Source organism: Stomoxys calcitrans, chromosome 1 (genome assembly GCF_963082655.1).
Source record: "Stomoxys calcitrans chromosome 1, idStoCalc2.1, whole genome shotgun sequence".
Classification (NCBI taxonomy): Eukaryota; Metazoa; Arthropoda; class Insecta; order Diptera; family Muscidae; genus Stomoxys; species Stomoxys calcitrans.
The window spans coordinates 76,307,542-76,324,922 of NC_081552.1; the positions used below are offsets into that span (position 1 = coordinate 76,307,542).

A 17,381-nucleotide genomic window follows, 5' to 3' on the forward strand; every position below is an offset into this window, starting at 1 on the left:
AAAAAAAGAAATAAAGGAAATAAATGAAATTTCAAGTTTGCTATTGAAAATAATTAAACATTACAACAATTGCTACCACCGCACTATACAAATTGTGTGGCAATATTATGTAAAGAAAAGCAGACACAACATTTATAATACACTGATAGGAAAAAGACGTCATTATTTTATTGAATACCAAAAGTGATTAAACACTCAACATCAGTTTTACCACACGGTTTTTGATAAAAAAGAAAACTATTGATGCCGTAGCGACAAGACCAAGTTTGATATTAATTTTTCTTTCCGTGTTGGAGAAAAAAATTTTGTTTTGCCATACTGCTATTTTATGTTTAGTAATGTGGCAGGTATACATACCATACTAAACATCGAACATATCGTATATATCGAATCCCGGTGGAGCCCGGCCGAGATTCGAACCTGGGCGTTCATAGAGGCGTTTTCGCAATAAAACGATTCACATACAATATACCAACGCACGGCCTCTGAAGCCATCACACCTTATATGGTTGAAAAGTCTTCTAACCTAAGACTCTGCACTCAGAAAAATGGTGCGCATGAAATAAGGTAAAAAACTTAGTTGAAACTAGTTTGCCAATTTTAATCTCATTTGGTTAAATTTTTATTAAAACAACGAAAATTGCACGATTTCAGTCATCTGTAATTATTAGTTCGTAAACTTGGATTTGGGAAGTCATTTTACTTAACCAAGTTTCTTTTCAACAAGTTTAATATTCCTACAGCAAGCAACGTTTTTATTTACCCAATATAAACATGTTGTTATTTTGAGTTCAACATATATTACAAACCTATATTCTTCAAATTTAATAAATATTCGTTCAAAATAGTTAACGAATTTATAAGTTTAATTCAAATATAAGTTTTAAACTTAGGTTGATAGGTTTTTTAACAGAGATGATTAAATCCATTAACTTCTCACTAATACAAGCCTAGCCTTAATGCAATTATAAAAGTGTGTTTTAAATAAGTTGTTTGCCAATCGTGAATAATCACTCGATTAAAACTTAGAATATCATAATACAAGCACGTTTGTGACGTTTGTATAGGATATAGATCCATGTTAGAAACCCAAAGAAACCTTTATGGTTTCTGACTGATACAAATTCTTATTTAAAAAGCAAAATCAGCCTTTACAATTTTTTTCTGTCTATGGGATAATCTTCCATACAATGCTGCTAGTCGCAATCACCTGAGGTAATAACAAAAAATATGCATATGCCATTGAACATCATGCGCCATTCAGAGCAAAATGCATTTCACGTATGCCGAAACGCCCTTATGTGTGCCCTAATACACTAACAACACAGGCAACAGCTAAAAAAAACGCAAACAACATCCCGAACACCATATTGCAAACAAGCTACGTTCAGTAAGATGTACGTATTCCGCGAACAAAGTCGTGGATGCTAATGAGCAAAAACAAAAAAGTGAAATGAAACTAATAACTAGTATTTAATAAAAAATCAGTTTCTACCATTGCATAAAAAATGTAAACAATTATGAAATAAACACCGTCTTGTTAGTGAAAATGCATGCACGAACATGAGGAATGATATTGCTGGAGCAAACAAAGATGGCTGGTGAAAATACATGGCAAATTTGGTGAGAAATTAATTCTATCTCTTGTTTTTGTGGATATACTAATGTTTTTATTTTTCTACTCTAAATAAAATTATAAGAAGAGATTTAATATGCGTCAACTGCAGCGATTTTGCAGAAATTGGTTATCATCGCTATTGCTAAGAAGACAACTTACAGCATTAGAGCTCGACTCGTCTTTGGTAAGCATTAGAATAAAAAAACGCAAACATTTATTCTGTTAATTTACTGGCCTTTTTATACCCACCACTGATGGATGGGGGTATATTCATTTTGTCATTCCGTTTTCAACACATTGAAATATACATTTCCGACCCTGTAAAGAATATATATTCTCGATCGTCGTAAAAATCTAAGACGATCTAGTCATGTTCGTCCATCTGTCTATTGAAATCATGCTACAGTCTTCAAAACTAGAGATATTGAGCTTAAAATTTGCACAGATTTTGTTTGTACATAGGCAGGTTAAGTTCGAAGATGGGCTATATCGGACTATATATAGATATAGCCCCCATATAGACCGTTCCGCTGATTTAAGGTCTTAGGCCCATAAAAGCCACATTTATTACCCAATTTTACTGAAATTTGGGACATTAAGTTGTGTTAGGCCACTCGACATCCTTCTCTAATACGGTCAAGATCGGTCCAGATTTGGATATAGCTGCCACATAGACCGCACTCTCGCCATAAAAGGCGCATTTATAATCCGATTTCGCCGAAATTTGGCACAGTGAATTGTGTTAGGCCCTTCGATATCCCTCTTCATTTTGGCCCAGCTCGGTTCAGTTTTGGATATGGCTGCCATATACATATATCAATCTCTCGATTTAAAGTCTTGACCCCATAAAAGACGCATTTATAATCCGATTTCGCTGAAATATGACATAGTGACTTGTGGTAGGCTTTTCGACACCCGTGTCCTATATGATTCCGATCGGTCTATATTTGGATATAGTTGCCAAAAAGACAAATATTTTTTTCATCAAAATTGAACAGTAACTGGTATTTATTAGACCACTCAATGTCCGTGCCGAATTTTGCCCAAATCGGACCATTTTGCGATATTGGTGCTATGGGGGAATAATTTTCACCGGGTTATGACGAAAGGTGGTTTACATGTATACCCGTGGTGGTGGGTATCCAAAGATCGGCCCGGCCGAACTTAATGCCTTTTTACTTGTTTTCTTTTTTGTTTAACTTTATTGCAGGAACTTTTTAAATTGGGTAGCTATGGAATATATTAACGCAGATGTTTTCACAAAGGATTTATACTAATAACTACAGCCTGACGCACACCTTTTTTGGTAATTATTAGACTAAAAATAAAACCATGTATCTATATTTAACACTTAAATTTATTTTCAACAGGTTTTCTCTGAATCAATAAAATATGGTGCTTTCCTCTTTCCTGAGTTTATACAATTGCTAATTTCTCTAAAGCCACTGAGAACTTAAAGTGTGAATGTTTTTATTTGAATTGTTAATACATATGAAATATATATTCCCAAAGTGTATATATGAAAAAATTTTAATAAACAAAAAACAAATCTAGTGTTAAATAAATAAATAAATGAATAAAACACAAAATTTTATTATGAAAATGTATAGTGTATCTAAAATTAAAACAATTATTTCGGGCGGATTAGTTGAAACTAAACGGAATAGAACTAGAGATTTGGCAATAAATTTGTTCAGATGTATTAACATACAGGAAAATGTTCAATATTTTTATACCCTCCACCATAAGATGGGGGGTATACTAATTTCGTCATTCTGTTTGTAACTAGTCGAAATATTCATCTGAGACCCCATAAAGTATATATATTCTTGATCGTCGTGACATTTTATGTCGATCTAGCCATGTCCGTCCGTCTGTCCGTCCGTCCGTCCGTCCGTCTGTCTGTCGAAAGCACGCTTCTTCCTTCCGAAGGAGTAAAGCTAGCCGCTTGAAATTTTGCACAAATACTTCTTATTACTGTAGGTCGGTTGGTATTGTAAATGGGCCATATCGGTCCATGTTTTGATGTAGCTGCCATATAAACCGATCTTGGGTCTTGACTTCTTGAGCCTCTAGAGTGCGCAATTCTTATCCGATTGGAATGAAATTTTGCACGACGTGTTTTGCTATGATATCCAACAACTGTGCCAAGTATAGTTCAAATTGGTCCATAACCTGATATAGCTGCCATATAAACCGATCTTGGGTCTTGACTTCTTGAGCCTCTAGCGTGCGCAATTCTTATCCGATCAGAATGAAATTTTGCACGAAGTATTTTGTTATGATATCCAACAACTGTGCCAAGTATGGTTCAAATCGGTTCATAACCTGATATAGCTGTCATATAAACAGATCTGGGGATTTGACTTCTTGAGCTTCTAGAGGGCGCAATTCCTATCCGATTTGGCTGAAATTTTGCATGACGTATTTTTTTTTACTTTGAACAACTGTGTTAAATAAGGTTCAAATCGGTTCATAACCTGATATAGCTGCTATATAAACCAATCTGGGATCTTGACTTCTTGACCCCTAGAGGTCGAAATTATTATCCGATATGCCTGAAATTTTGTACGATGGATCCTCTCATGACCATCAACAAACGTGTTTATTATGGTCTGAATCGGTCTATAGCCCGATACAGATCCCATATAAATCGTTCTCTCTATTTTACTTCGTGAGCCCCAATGGGCGCAATTTTTATACGAATTGGCTGAAATTTTACACAGGTCTCCAACATATAATTTAATTTTGGTCCGAACCGGACCATATCTTGATATCGTTTTAATAGCAGAGCAACTCTTTTCTTATATCCTTTTTTGCCTAAGAAGAGATGCCGGGAAAAGAACTCGACAAATGCGATCCATGGTGGAGGGTATATAAGATTCGGCCCGGCCGAACTTAGCACGCTTTTACTTGTTTTTCATCAATTATTTTGAGTTCAGTTAAAAATGCATAAAAATGAACCACCACGAAGTTCATATGAAGTATTTTTTTTTAGATATACAATAACTAAAAACCAATAAAAATGTCTTTAGCGCTATATGAAGTTCAACTTTATTCGAAAGTAGTTTATTTTAACTCAACCATTGGTTCACTTTTTCTGAGTGTGGCTTTTCTTTTCGATTTGCAAAGAAAATCTCCGATCGTTGAGTTCGTCTCGAAAGATAAACAAACAAAAATTGTGAAATGTAATGATCTTCGCTCTAACAGGCAAAAAGCATGAAAATGAAACAAGTAAAAAAGCGTTAAGTTCGGCCGGGCCGAACTTTGGATACCCACCTCCTCGGATATATATGTAAACCACTTTTCGTCAAAATCCGGTGCAGCTATATCGAAATATGTTCCGATTTAGACCAAATACTAATAAGTACAAGTCATTGTTCAATTGTGTATAACAAAATATTGATCTTTTTAGTAGCTATATCTAAAAATAAACCGATCGGAACCATATATGACACGGATGTCGAAAAGCATAACATAAGTCACTGTGTCAAATTACAGTGAAATCGGATTATAAATGCGCCTTTTATGGGGCCAAGACTTTAAATCGAGAGATCGGTCTATATTGCAGCTATATCCAAATCTAGACCGATCTGAGCCAAATTGGAGAAGAATTTCGAAGGGCCTAACACAATTCACTGTCTCGAATTTCGGCGACATCGGACAATAAATGCACCTTTATGGGCCCAAAACCTTAAATCGAGAGATCGGTCTATATGGCAGCTATATGCAAATATTGATCGATCTGGGCCAAATTGCAGAAATATGTCGAGGTGCTTAACTTAACTTACTGTCCCAAATTTCGGCGACACCGGACAATAAATGCGCTTTTTATGGGCCCAAAACCTTAAATCGAGAGATCGGTCTATATGGCAGCTATATCCAAATCTGGACCGATCTATGCCAAATTGAAGAAGGATGTCGAAGGGCCTAACACAACTCACTTTCCCAAATTTTGGCAAAATCGGAAAATAAATGCATCTTTTATGGGCGCAAGACTTTAAATCGAGGGATCGGTCCATATGGCAACTATATCCAAATCTGGGCCAAATTGAAGAAAGATGTCGGAGGGCCTAACACAACTTAATGTCCCAAATTTCAGCAAAATTGAATAATAAATGTGGCTTTTATGGGCCTAAGACCCTAAATCGGCGGATCGGTCTATATGACAGCTGTATTAAAATCTGGGCCGATCTGGGCCAAATTAAAGAAGGATGTCGAAGGGCCTAACACAACTTACTTTCCCAAATTTGGGCAAAATCGGAAATAAATGCACCTTTTATGGGCGCAAGACCTTAAATCGAGGGATCGGTCTATATGGCAGCTATATCCAAATCTGGGCCAAATTGAAGAAAGATGTCGAAGGGCCTAACACAACTCACTGTCCCAAATTTCAGCAAAATAGGATACTAAATGTGGCTTTTATGGCCCATAACTAAGACCTTAAATCGGCGGATCGGTCTATACGGGGGCTATAGATATAGTCCGATATAACCTGCTTATGGGCAAAAAATAATCTGTGCAAAGTTTCAGCTTAATATCTCTATTTTTAAAGTGTGATTTCAACAGACAGACGGACGGACATAGCTAGATCGTCTTAGATTTTTACGCTGATCAAGAATATATATACATGGGTCGGAAATGGATATTTCGATGTGTTGCAAACGGAATGAGAAAATGAATATAGCACCATCCTTCGGTGGTGGGTATAAAAATGAATTATGTTTGGTCGGGCCGAACTTTCGATGCCCACCACCAGGAATTTATATATATCTTATCTAAATTACAACGAAATTCAATCAGAAAATTACAAATTGGAAGAAACTCCACCCAGAAAGTTATTTGAAAACTCATCCGACGGTTTATGAAAAAAGGGAAGATCAAAACTTTGACGAAAAATCAAGTGGAAGTGGAGAGGAAGTACAACTTATGGGCATTACGAGTACAACCGGCTTGGCATACACCCACAGAAAAAATCAAGTTCATAAAAGTGAATCAGCACACTGATGTTATCAGATCAACCACAAATGTTCCTAAACTATCAACAGGATTTTGTGAATGAATTGTCCACACCCGTTCACATTCTGACAACATCTAGTCAAATTGTTTTAAAAGATTGGAAACATTTTTTTACTCTGCTGAATATCGAGCCTGTTTTCCATCCAATTCAATGAACGTTTACAAACGCCTTACCACATTGCACTACAGCCGACTATGTACACAAAATGTTTTTGGATTCATATAAAGTAATTTTTTAGGGATAATGTTCACAACGCTCGGTGTATGAAACAACAATGTGTGTTCATAAAATCATCAATGCTTGTTAACAATTATTCCAACGACATCTGTGTATGACAATGACAACATTTGTGCACAATTTGGCAGCGTCTTCTTGCTTTCAGTGTAGATGGGGGCGATGAGAACCACGCCTTTAAGGGCACCGGAGATAATTCTAGATGTCCGGCCCATAGAGATACAGATTAGGCATGAGTGGATAGAAGATACTAGCAGGTTAAACCATCACAGGGAAATCGAGACGACGCACAGTGACGCGGTTTCAGTTTTTTCGTTTCAAAAATCACATCTTTTGAACCAAATAAGATAATTGAATGATTTAAACGCCATATGATAGATAAGTTTTCAGCCTATAAAATGAATAAAATAAACGGTAACAGAGTGGAGTAAATTTTCTTTTAATTCTGGATTTTTTTCTTTTTTTAAGACTTTTATTTTTTAAAATTATCAACCAAATCTAAAGAAAACAATCTGGTTTTCAAATATTTTTTTTTTTAATTTTCTGTAAAATTTTTATCATATTCGTAATTTAATTTTTTCGGAAATTTTAAGTTGAGAAGCGTTTAACTTTTAGAAGTAGGAAAGGCATCGCTTTAAAATTGGAAATGCTATAGGTGACGTACATTCACGCCCATGTCAGCCCCTGGACCTACTGGGATCTCCAAATTTTGCACAATTATTGGAAACCATCTCGACATGATCTATGTCAAGTTGCGTGTAGATATCCTTGTCCGTTCAAATGTTATAAAATTATTCCAAGGACTTTTCGACTGTGGAACGTGTCATCCATACAATTCTTGAACCATGTCTTTATTTTTAATTTTTTGCCTCTAAACGAAAATGAGGAAAGTACGGGCAGCAAAACTCTTTTGAATTATGTTAGGGGCAATCAAAGATCGCTTTTTTAATATGGCAAGGGTATTGGAAAATAGTGAAGAAATGGGTACTTTTCAAAAAGAGATTTATCTAGAGAAGCTAAAAGAAGTCATTATTATTTTATTAAGTGTTAACATCAATAAAAAAGAAATAAAAAATGTCAATCCCCTATCTAGTTTTCGCGATATAACATTTGAAATCAGGCCAAAATACCTAATTTTTTTAATCAAAAATGGGTCCTGTTTGAACGGTTGTATCTCCTAAACTAAAAATCTGATATCGCCACTGTGCGACGTAGGAGACCTGAGACTATGCTGGAGGTCGTGTGCGACACTCTGTTGGCAGCGGCGCTGTCTTAGATGGATGTTAGTATAGTATTGCTATCTGGTACTTCATGCTACATTAATAGATCAAAACTAGAAAACATAATAGGTCTGGGAGTCCTCATTGAGGTCCCAGAGACTGTGATCTGTTTTCGCCTGCCTGACCATAACACGATCCTGCAGGGGATCGCGAAATGCGTGAGGTGGTACTGCCGGTTTGGGTGACGGGCTATTGCGGTGGAAGGGGGATTGAGATGACAGACGACTTGTTTGTAAACCTTTCAGGGCGACTCTTCTTTAACCTTTTCCTTTGAACATCAAATTGATATTCAAAGGAATAGGTAATTTTGTTGCGATAAATGATCGGATGTTTATTTCATAAAAAAGAGGAAAGTATGCCATTAGTAATGAAAAAGAACATCAGCCAAATTGCCAGGACGACCACGCTTACAGGACCATACCACGCTTACAGGACCATACTCTTTTCATGAAATTTTCCATAACCAAATCGTTAAGTGGCTGTCCTATGTCCTCGATAGCCTCAAGACCTATATTTTAAGTCTTGAATCGACGTAGGGCTGTTGGGGTACACCTTGATCCATTTACCGTAACTGTTGATACAACCTCATATTCGAAAAAGTGACGTCCAACGATCCCGCAGCAACTTTAACCCGTATCAAACAGTCAAACTTTGAGGATAGAGATGGTTCTCAACAATAATTCTTAGGTTTTCCCAGCATATGGCGACAATTTTGAGGTATACGAGGGCTGCTATGTAAATTTCTGGCCTAGGCAATACCAAATTTTGCCAGGTGAAATTAAAATTTCTAGCATAATCGTAATCGGTGCGTTTTGGTGTGAGACCACCATTTATGTTGCTTACAATGACTTGAAAAAAAAAGAACGAAGTTAACTTCTGGATTTTTTCTTGCGACCATTTTTCACAACTTTCGACAAGAGTGCATTGATGAATTTCAAATTTTATATGGCGATGAAACGCCGTCCTATAGTACTGGTTTAATGAATTCAGTCGTGTTCGACGCTCGCACAATGTCGAATTCCTTAAGGTCGTCCCAAAACTTTTGTTGTATATATATATGTCCTTTATTTACAATTGGAGTACATTAAATATATTACAATAAAATATGACCGATGGTAAACTGTTCAGTGTGAACGTAGGGCATCAACAAGCTCTCTCCATCGAGTTGGCCAAAGCCTTGGCTTGATTCCACGATATAGGAGTTTATTCCAACTTCCTTTACGTACAGCAAATCTATGTGTCGCTGTCCTTGCGGGTTTCAGTCTAGGACATTTCTAGCTTTATCATCGGCGTAGTCGATGTCTCCAAGGAAGTCGTTAATACCCCAGCGTATACCATAGGTTGCTTCAGCATTAGTTGCTTTGAAAACGGAGTCTAACAGAACTGAAAATAGCGTCAGTAACAGGATGCAACCCTGCTTTACTCCTTTGTCGATCCCGTAAGGTCGGCTCTCTTTTCCATTCAAACGGACTGAAACTTCAGCATTCCTATCAGCTCCTTAATTAGTGTCACGATTTTTTCAGGGATGTCCATATTCTGCATCGTGCTTCACATTAAAGTTCTCGAAATTGTGTCAAAAGCACGCTCGAAATCGATGAATAAAAGGTATATGTGTGCGTTGCATTTCCCATAATTTGACAAACGCTTAAAAATGGCTTTTATCGATGTTGAAAAATAGAATTGATGGGTCATCCACCGCACATCACTGACTTGGCACCCAATTACTTATTGATTATGTTGCGATAGATGGAAGACATTCAGCGTGTTAGATGTACGATTGATCCGTGGAGCTAATATAGATTCAGATCATTACCTTGTTGCAGCAAATGTTTGCAGCCGTTTGAGTATGGCGGAAAAAGTACACCGCACGAAAGCTGGCCATTGAAAACTCTATTGTACCACTTGAGTATCGTCGGAATGTGGGATGCGTGGCACTGTTCTATCGAAACTTTCATGGTGTGTGTTCTTATTCCTGACGTAAGGATGTTCGATAGAAATACAAGACTTTCCAGGAATTCGGCCGTTTGAATAGATTGGCCAGCTGACCGTATCAAGAACTATAGAGATAATTTTTTTTTTCGCCCGTACTGTTCATATGTGGAATCTACATCCGGCTGATGTCTTCCCCACCAATTATGACATCCAGAAATTAAGGACGAATGTCAATAAACAGTACTCCTTCTTTACTCCTCCCCATACCTAATTTCCAATCGCCAACACAATGCATTGCATATGTAGGGGACATACCCTGGGTGTTGGTCATATAAAAAAATGTGCAAACACTACAGATGGGAATTGTATACTCCACTCGACTGACCCAACTGCTTGATGAAAGCACTCCTAGTTCCGATGATAAAACGGCGCAGCGGCAGTACTTGGGTACCAGACGCCTCCCCCAAGAAACACATGGTACGACGAAGATGGTTCTGAAGTCAAGAATGCGGCATACAGAGCAACCCTGCAATCAGTAGCAACGCGCCGGATGAAGCAGAGGTATCGGGAGAAAAAGAGGGAGGAGAAACGTCTATTCCGCAGAAAGAAAAAGCAAAGACATGAGTGTGAGCGAATTAGGTTAGGTACGAGGTTTATGACGGTTACTACTTTTTGGCTGTGTGCCGATTGTAGGGTTTGTAAAAATACGACGTTTAGTGTGGTGAATAATTGAATTGAGTAGCCCTGGGGCTAGTGAGATTTTTAACAGAATCAAAGCAAATTTTGACGTTGATAAATCAGAGAGCAGAGTAAGCGATCGGCAATTACTAGACGCACGTATTTATTTTTTTTGTGATTTATTGATGATTTTGTTAAAAACATTATATTTTCACATTGTCATTTGAAAATTGATGATAAATAGAACACTTTTGAAAGAAATTGGCAAAACCAAATGTTTTTACTTGAGACATTTGCAACCTCTGTGTGAAATATTTTTTGGACGGCGTTGGCAACAACAATCATTCGCCTTTTACATGTTAATAAAATCTTGGTACAATAAAATCATTAATCCAAAGAGACTTTTATCCGTGAACACTTCTCAAATATTTAATTGTTCTTATTGGAAGTTTACTAAACAATTGGGTAATTTTCAATAAATTTTGGTTATTTAAAATATCTTGGCTTGTTTTTGCTCAGGCAGAAATATCAAAAATTTGTATAATGAGAAATTTACCGTTTGGCACAGCAAAATGTAAATTTTTTCTCGCCAGTGTAAAAAACACCAAAATGCAAATTTTGCCCATAAACATTCCACTAAGGAACAGGGGCAAACTTCTCACATATCAATGAGTGATGTCCGATTCAAGTTTAAGCTCATTGATAAGGGGCCTCCTTTTTATAGCCGAGTCCGAACGGCGTGCCGCAATGCGACACCTGTTTGGAGAGAAGTTTTACATGGCATAGTACCTCACAAATGTTGCCAGCATTAGGAGGGGAAAACCACCGCTGAAAATTTTTTCTAATGGTCTCGCCAGGATTCGAACCCAGGCGTTCAGCGTCATAGGCGGACATGCTAACCTCTGCGCTACGGTGGCCTCAAAAAAAAAAACACCCCCTACATCATTTTTGCATCTCACTATAGGAGATTGCTACCGATTGCCACACCCTCTTTATACGTTTTATAAAAGTATATGGCGTTTTCGACGTTTACAACTTTTTGACTGTCGAAAATCTAACCGATATACAGACCATCTCTGGTGCGACCCATACTTTGCACACATTTGGAAGAGGCTCATATAACTTATCGTTCTAAGCTCCAACGAAAACGGATAAAAAATTCGAATTGCCTTAATAGAATAAAACGGGACCAAAATTGGACCCTCCCTCTTACCCTAAAAGTACGACCCCAATATAAAAGTGAACCGATCTGTACAAAATGGGACTCAAATGAAAGGTATTCAGGAGTAGGCTACGAATTTCATATTAAAAATTGGATCCAAGTAACTACCCCAATACCCCCTAAAATAGGTTTATTGGATGATAACGACGCCATGGGACTCGAATCAAAGGTATTCGGGAGTAGATCACGAAAATGGTCAGGAAGGTGGAAAAGGCTTCTTAGAGTGTTGATATTGGATGGGGCCGGAAATAAAGGTATTTGGTAGCAGATTACGAATATGACATTTAATTTTGTGTCCAAGAATCTAGGTGGTGCTTTACCACCTAAAGTCGCCTCCAATTAATTTGACCAATTAAAACAATGGGGGATCAAGTGATAGATATTTTTAAGTGGAGTGCGTCAAACCAAAAACGGCTGTATACACCCCCCCCCCCCAAACGGCTGTATACACCAATTATGACAATATGGGGTTAAATTCAAAGTATAAGGTTGTGGACTTCGAATATTATACCTTTATTCTGCTCATATATCTATCGTTTGATTTGATTTGACTATCCAACAGGTAGCCATATAGTCAGTTATAGACAACTAACACATGATGGTCAATGTTATAGGCGCTAAGCCGCTCCAAGCGAGTAGCAGCATAGACAAACACATATGTTCAAAAAAGTTCTAACAGATGGGACAAATGTCAGTCGCTTATATGTGACTGCGCAAGGATCCGGGGCGACATAGAACGGAAAACTTTTAAGTTATTTTATTAACATTTGGAGTAATAAAGTCTAAACCTTTTCCTTATCGATGGCAGCACTAACATTTAAATAAGCGCCATCTATTAGCTGTTTGCAAATGGATCAGCTGAATGAAGACGCCAACACGAAAAGAGAAAGGGCAGAGTGGTAAAAGTTGATCATGCAGCATTTATCTTTGTTATGGCAACCAATCGGTCTTTAAAATAAAGAAAAATAAAGAAAAATAAAGTAAAGGAATTTTGTTGCCGTTGTTTGTTGTATTCTGTTTTAAATTTCCCACCCTAAGAAGGGCCTGAACAATAGGGGGAAGGCTCAACAAACGTGCACAGAATCAGAGCTATTGGAGAGTAGCTCACGTTACAGAGAAGAAATGTTTCTATGTTTTGAAAGCGAAAGCGCAGTGGAGCGGGTTTGATTGAAAACTTAGCTCAAAGATAAGAAGCCTCCTTTTAATAGTCGAGCCCAAGTGGCGTTCGGATAAGCATACATTTTTTTTCTCGTTTTGTAATTGAAAAGAAAGATGCGTGCACCGATTTAAGCGACATTTTGTATGCCATCTTATGGTACCCCAAAAACACGAAATTGGTATAAAATTTTGGGGTCAAATAACCTGTGGAGACGCCCCATCCCAGAACCCACCCGGACAGACGCATTTATAGGTTGGGACTATATAGGTATCAAATGAAATGTGTTTAAGAGTAGAGTGCGAACTTGGTATACAAATTTCACCCAAAGTTTTCGGGTCGTCCCCCACCCCCCAAAAACCCCCCAACAGAACTCTTTCACCGCTTTGGGTAATAATGAGAGGTATTGTCATAAGAATGCCACCTTAAGTGTCGGGGGGTTCCCCACCCCCACCCACCCAACAGGACACTTTTACCGCTTTGGTCAAAATGGGTATCAAGTCAAAGGTATTTAAAAGTAGAGTACAAATCTGATACTACAAGTACGAATCTGATATACACATTTGGGACAGAGTCTGGGACCCACTAAATACCCTTCAATAGAACGTGTAGTTCGATCGGGAAAATATGGGAATTTAACGAAAGGTCTATGACAGTAGAGTTCGAATCTTTTGTTGGTATAAAGATTCAAGTATCTGGGTCACGTCCTGCCGTCCTTCCGTTCAACGACAACAGGCCAAACAAACTTTTTGCACTGTATTAGAAAACGTGATGTTTAACAGGCACGAGCCAACAAATAATTTTTATTGTTTTTGTACCGCATACACTCAGAAAAAGATGCCAGTTCAAGCGCATGCTAGATATGTCTAAAAAAATTCCAAATACTTCAAACTATTCATGGACTGCCAGTCATTTGTTAAATAACTTTCTACAAATATTTGTAGAGTCATGATTTCTTCCCTAGTGGCAAATGTTTTTCTCATGGTGTTCCTGTGCAACTGTTAAGATTTATAATTAATAATTTTGTTTTTGTTTTTCAAACGTCACGCGATTAGTATTTAAATCTAGGCATTATAAAATTCGCGTATATGAATGACAATATCTATAAATATTTCATTCATTTCCATGGTTTTTGTCATCATAGTAGATTTTGGTATGTGCCTCTTTTTATTTGCTTAGATGACCATGAAAAAGTGTTGCTTTAACAAAAAAAATTCTCGTAAAGTCGATAAACTGCTATTTCACGGATATGGGTCAATGACCAGGGTGCATTGAATTTAGATATAAATTCGAAAATTTTACAATTTAATGTACTTTATTTTTTCATGGAAAGTCTGAAATTGTGGAAAATTTGCGATAATTTTTGAAGGGCAATAGTTAAAATAATATATTTTTGATTTTTATATTCTAACCTTTTTTATACCCTCCGGCAAAGGTTGGGAATTACTAGCATCGCCATTCCATTATGATGTCAATTTAGAGATGTCCCTCCGTCTGTCCGCCAAAAGCGTGAAATTTCAGACGAAAGAGTATTTATTTGCCATCTATGGCATTGGCAGGTTATCGAAGTCCAGCTTGCATGCAGTTTCAGATCGTAAGCTAAACCTACCTTGAGCTTAGAAAGGTGACTAGCATAAGCCTTAAAATTGCTAACTCGTCAATAAACTCGCAATTCTTTTCATGCAAATTGAACTCTCTATACATAATGATTCTATCTTCCATTCCTTACAAGATTGCACATTTGTAATTGAAATAGCAAAAAGCCATTTAAACATATGAACTAATCATTTCACAGTCTAAAACCTAAATTTACAACAAATAATAACAAAACATTTTCAGCTATTGCAAACAAATGTCTAATTTTAAATCCTGATAACACTTACTTACCCTTATTGTTATTATACTGCCCGCCAACGCAAGGATATTGCACAGCATGTGATAGGAGGCCATAAGCAGGGTGAGAGCACGCGTGAGATGACTTAACAACAACTGAACACTGAAATAGCATATCGATAGGAACAGAACGATATACAGTGGTATCGGTTGAAACGGATTAAGGAAATTTTTTATGGGCATATTATAAAATTTGTCAGTTCTGTAGTATGTTCGTTTTTTTGTTTATATATGTGTTTTTCTAATGCCTTTCCTATGTGTTTTTAGTTTCCAGCAAATTATTGTGAAAATTGTTGAGTGCTGTAAAGAGATAAAGAAAACAAATGTCAAGTAAATAAGTACTATGGCTTAGGTCAATAATTAGCGTGCGAACTTTGTCAACATATCAAAGATAAATATACTCAACTAATTGAACTATTTGAGATTAGGTAGATTCGATTTAACCAGGCAAACCATGTCATTATGTTTGAAATAATTAGAAAAAATATTTTTGAGAAATTGAAATCCGTTTAAATTTTAAATTGTTAAAGTGTGTTAAAAGCTTTGTATAAAAGCGTAATACATTGCACTGGTCATTGTTTCAGATGCAAAAAGTCCATTTTTAAACGTAGCAATCTTCATAGAGTAACAAGTAAAAAGGCGTTAAGTTCGGCCGGGCCGAACTTTGGATACCCACCACCTCGGATATATATGTGAACCACCTTTCCTCAAAATCCGGTGCAAAATTCATACCTTATGCCCCATAGCAGCTATATCAATATATGTTCCGATTTGGACCAGATACTAATAAGTAAAAGTTATTGTTCAATTGTATATAACAAAATATTTGTCTTTTTATTAGTTATATCTAAAAATAAACCGATCTTAACTATATACGACACGGATGTCGAAAAGCATAACATAAGCCAGTGTGTCAAATTTCAGTGCAATCGGATTAAAAATGCGCCTTTTATGGGGCCAAGACTTTAAATCGAGAGGTTTTTATGGATGCTATATGCAAATCTTGATCGATCTAGACCAAATTGCAGAAATATGTGGAGGGGCTTAACTTAACTCTTTGTCCCAAATTTCGGAAACATCGAACAATAAATGCGCTTTTTATGGCCCCAAAACCTAAAACTGAGAGATCGGTCTATATAGCAGCTATATCCAAATCTGGACCGATCTGAGCCAAATTGACGGAGGATGTTGAAGGGCCTAATAAAGGGTGATTTTTTTGAGGTTAGGATTTTCATGCATTAGTATTTGACAGATCACGTGGGATTTCAGACATGGTGTCAAAGAGAAAGATGCTCAGTATGCTTTGACATTTCATCATGAATAGACTTACTAACGAGCAACGCTTGCAAATCATTGAATTTTATTACCAAAATCAGTGTTCGGTTCGAAATGTGTTCATTCACCGTAACGTTGCGTCCAACAGCATCTTTGAAAAAATACGGTCCAATGATTCCACCAGCGTACAAACCACACCAAACAGTGCATTTTTCGGGATGCATGGGCAGTTCTTGAACGGCTTCTGGTTGCTCTTCACTCCAAATGCGGCAATTTTGCTTATTTACGTAGCCATTCAACCAGAAATGAGCCTCATCGCTGAACGGTGAAAGAACACATTTCGAACCGAACACTGATTTTGGTAATAAAATTCAATGATTTGCAAGCGTTGCTCGTTAGTAAGTCTATTCATGATGAAATGTCAAAGCATACTGAGCATCTTTCTCTTTGACACCATGTCTGAAATCCCACGTGATCTGTCAAATACTAATGCATGAAAATCCTAACCTCAAAAAAATCACCCTTTACAACTCACAGTCCCAAATTTTCGCAAAATCGGATAATAAATGTGGTTTTTATGGGCCTAAGACCCTAAATTGGAGAATCGGTCTATATGGCAGCTGTATCCAAATCTGAACCGATATGAGCCATATTGACAGAGGATATTCAAGGGCCTAATACAACTCACTGCCCCACATTTCAGCAAAATCGGATAATAAATGTGTCTTTTATGGGCCTAAGGCCCTAAATCGGCGGATCGGTGTATATGGCAGCTATATCCAAATCTGAACCGACCTAGGCCAAATTAACGCAAGATGTCGAAGGGCCTAACACAACTCACTGTCCCAAATTTCAGCAAAATCGGGTAATTAATGTAGCTTTTATGGGCCTAAGACCTTAATTGGAGGATCGGTCTATATGGCAGCTATATCCAAATCTAAACCGATCTGGCCCAAATTGACGGAGGATATCGAAGGGCCTAACACAACTTACTCTCCCGAATTTCAGCAAAATCGGAAAATAAATGTGGCTTTTATGGACCTAAGACCCTAAATCGGAGGATCGGTCTATAT

At 37.2% G+C, this 17,381-nt stretch overlaps 1 protein-coding gene across 8 annotated transcripts in view; it reads right to left on the bottom strand.

Moving 5' to 3' along the window:
- Positions 1 to 17,381, bottom strand: part of LOC106082928 (uncharacterized) — a 120,586-nt gene that overhangs the window by 19,710 nt on the left and 83,495 nt on the right. For 7 of the 8 annotated variants that reach the window (XM_059360081.1, XM_059360085.1, XM_059360080.1 and 4 more), the window contains one exon: positions 15,028 to 15,333. In XM_059360081.1, coding sequence (XP_059216064.1) covers positions 15,028 to 15,216 — 189 coding nt within the window. In that variant the 5' untranslated portion in view covers positions 15,217 to 15,333. Of the gene's footprint in view, positions 1 to 64; positions 88 to 15,027; positions 15,334 to 17,381 lie in introns of those variants that run through there. The other variant, XM_059360086.1, reaches the window with a different exon arrangement.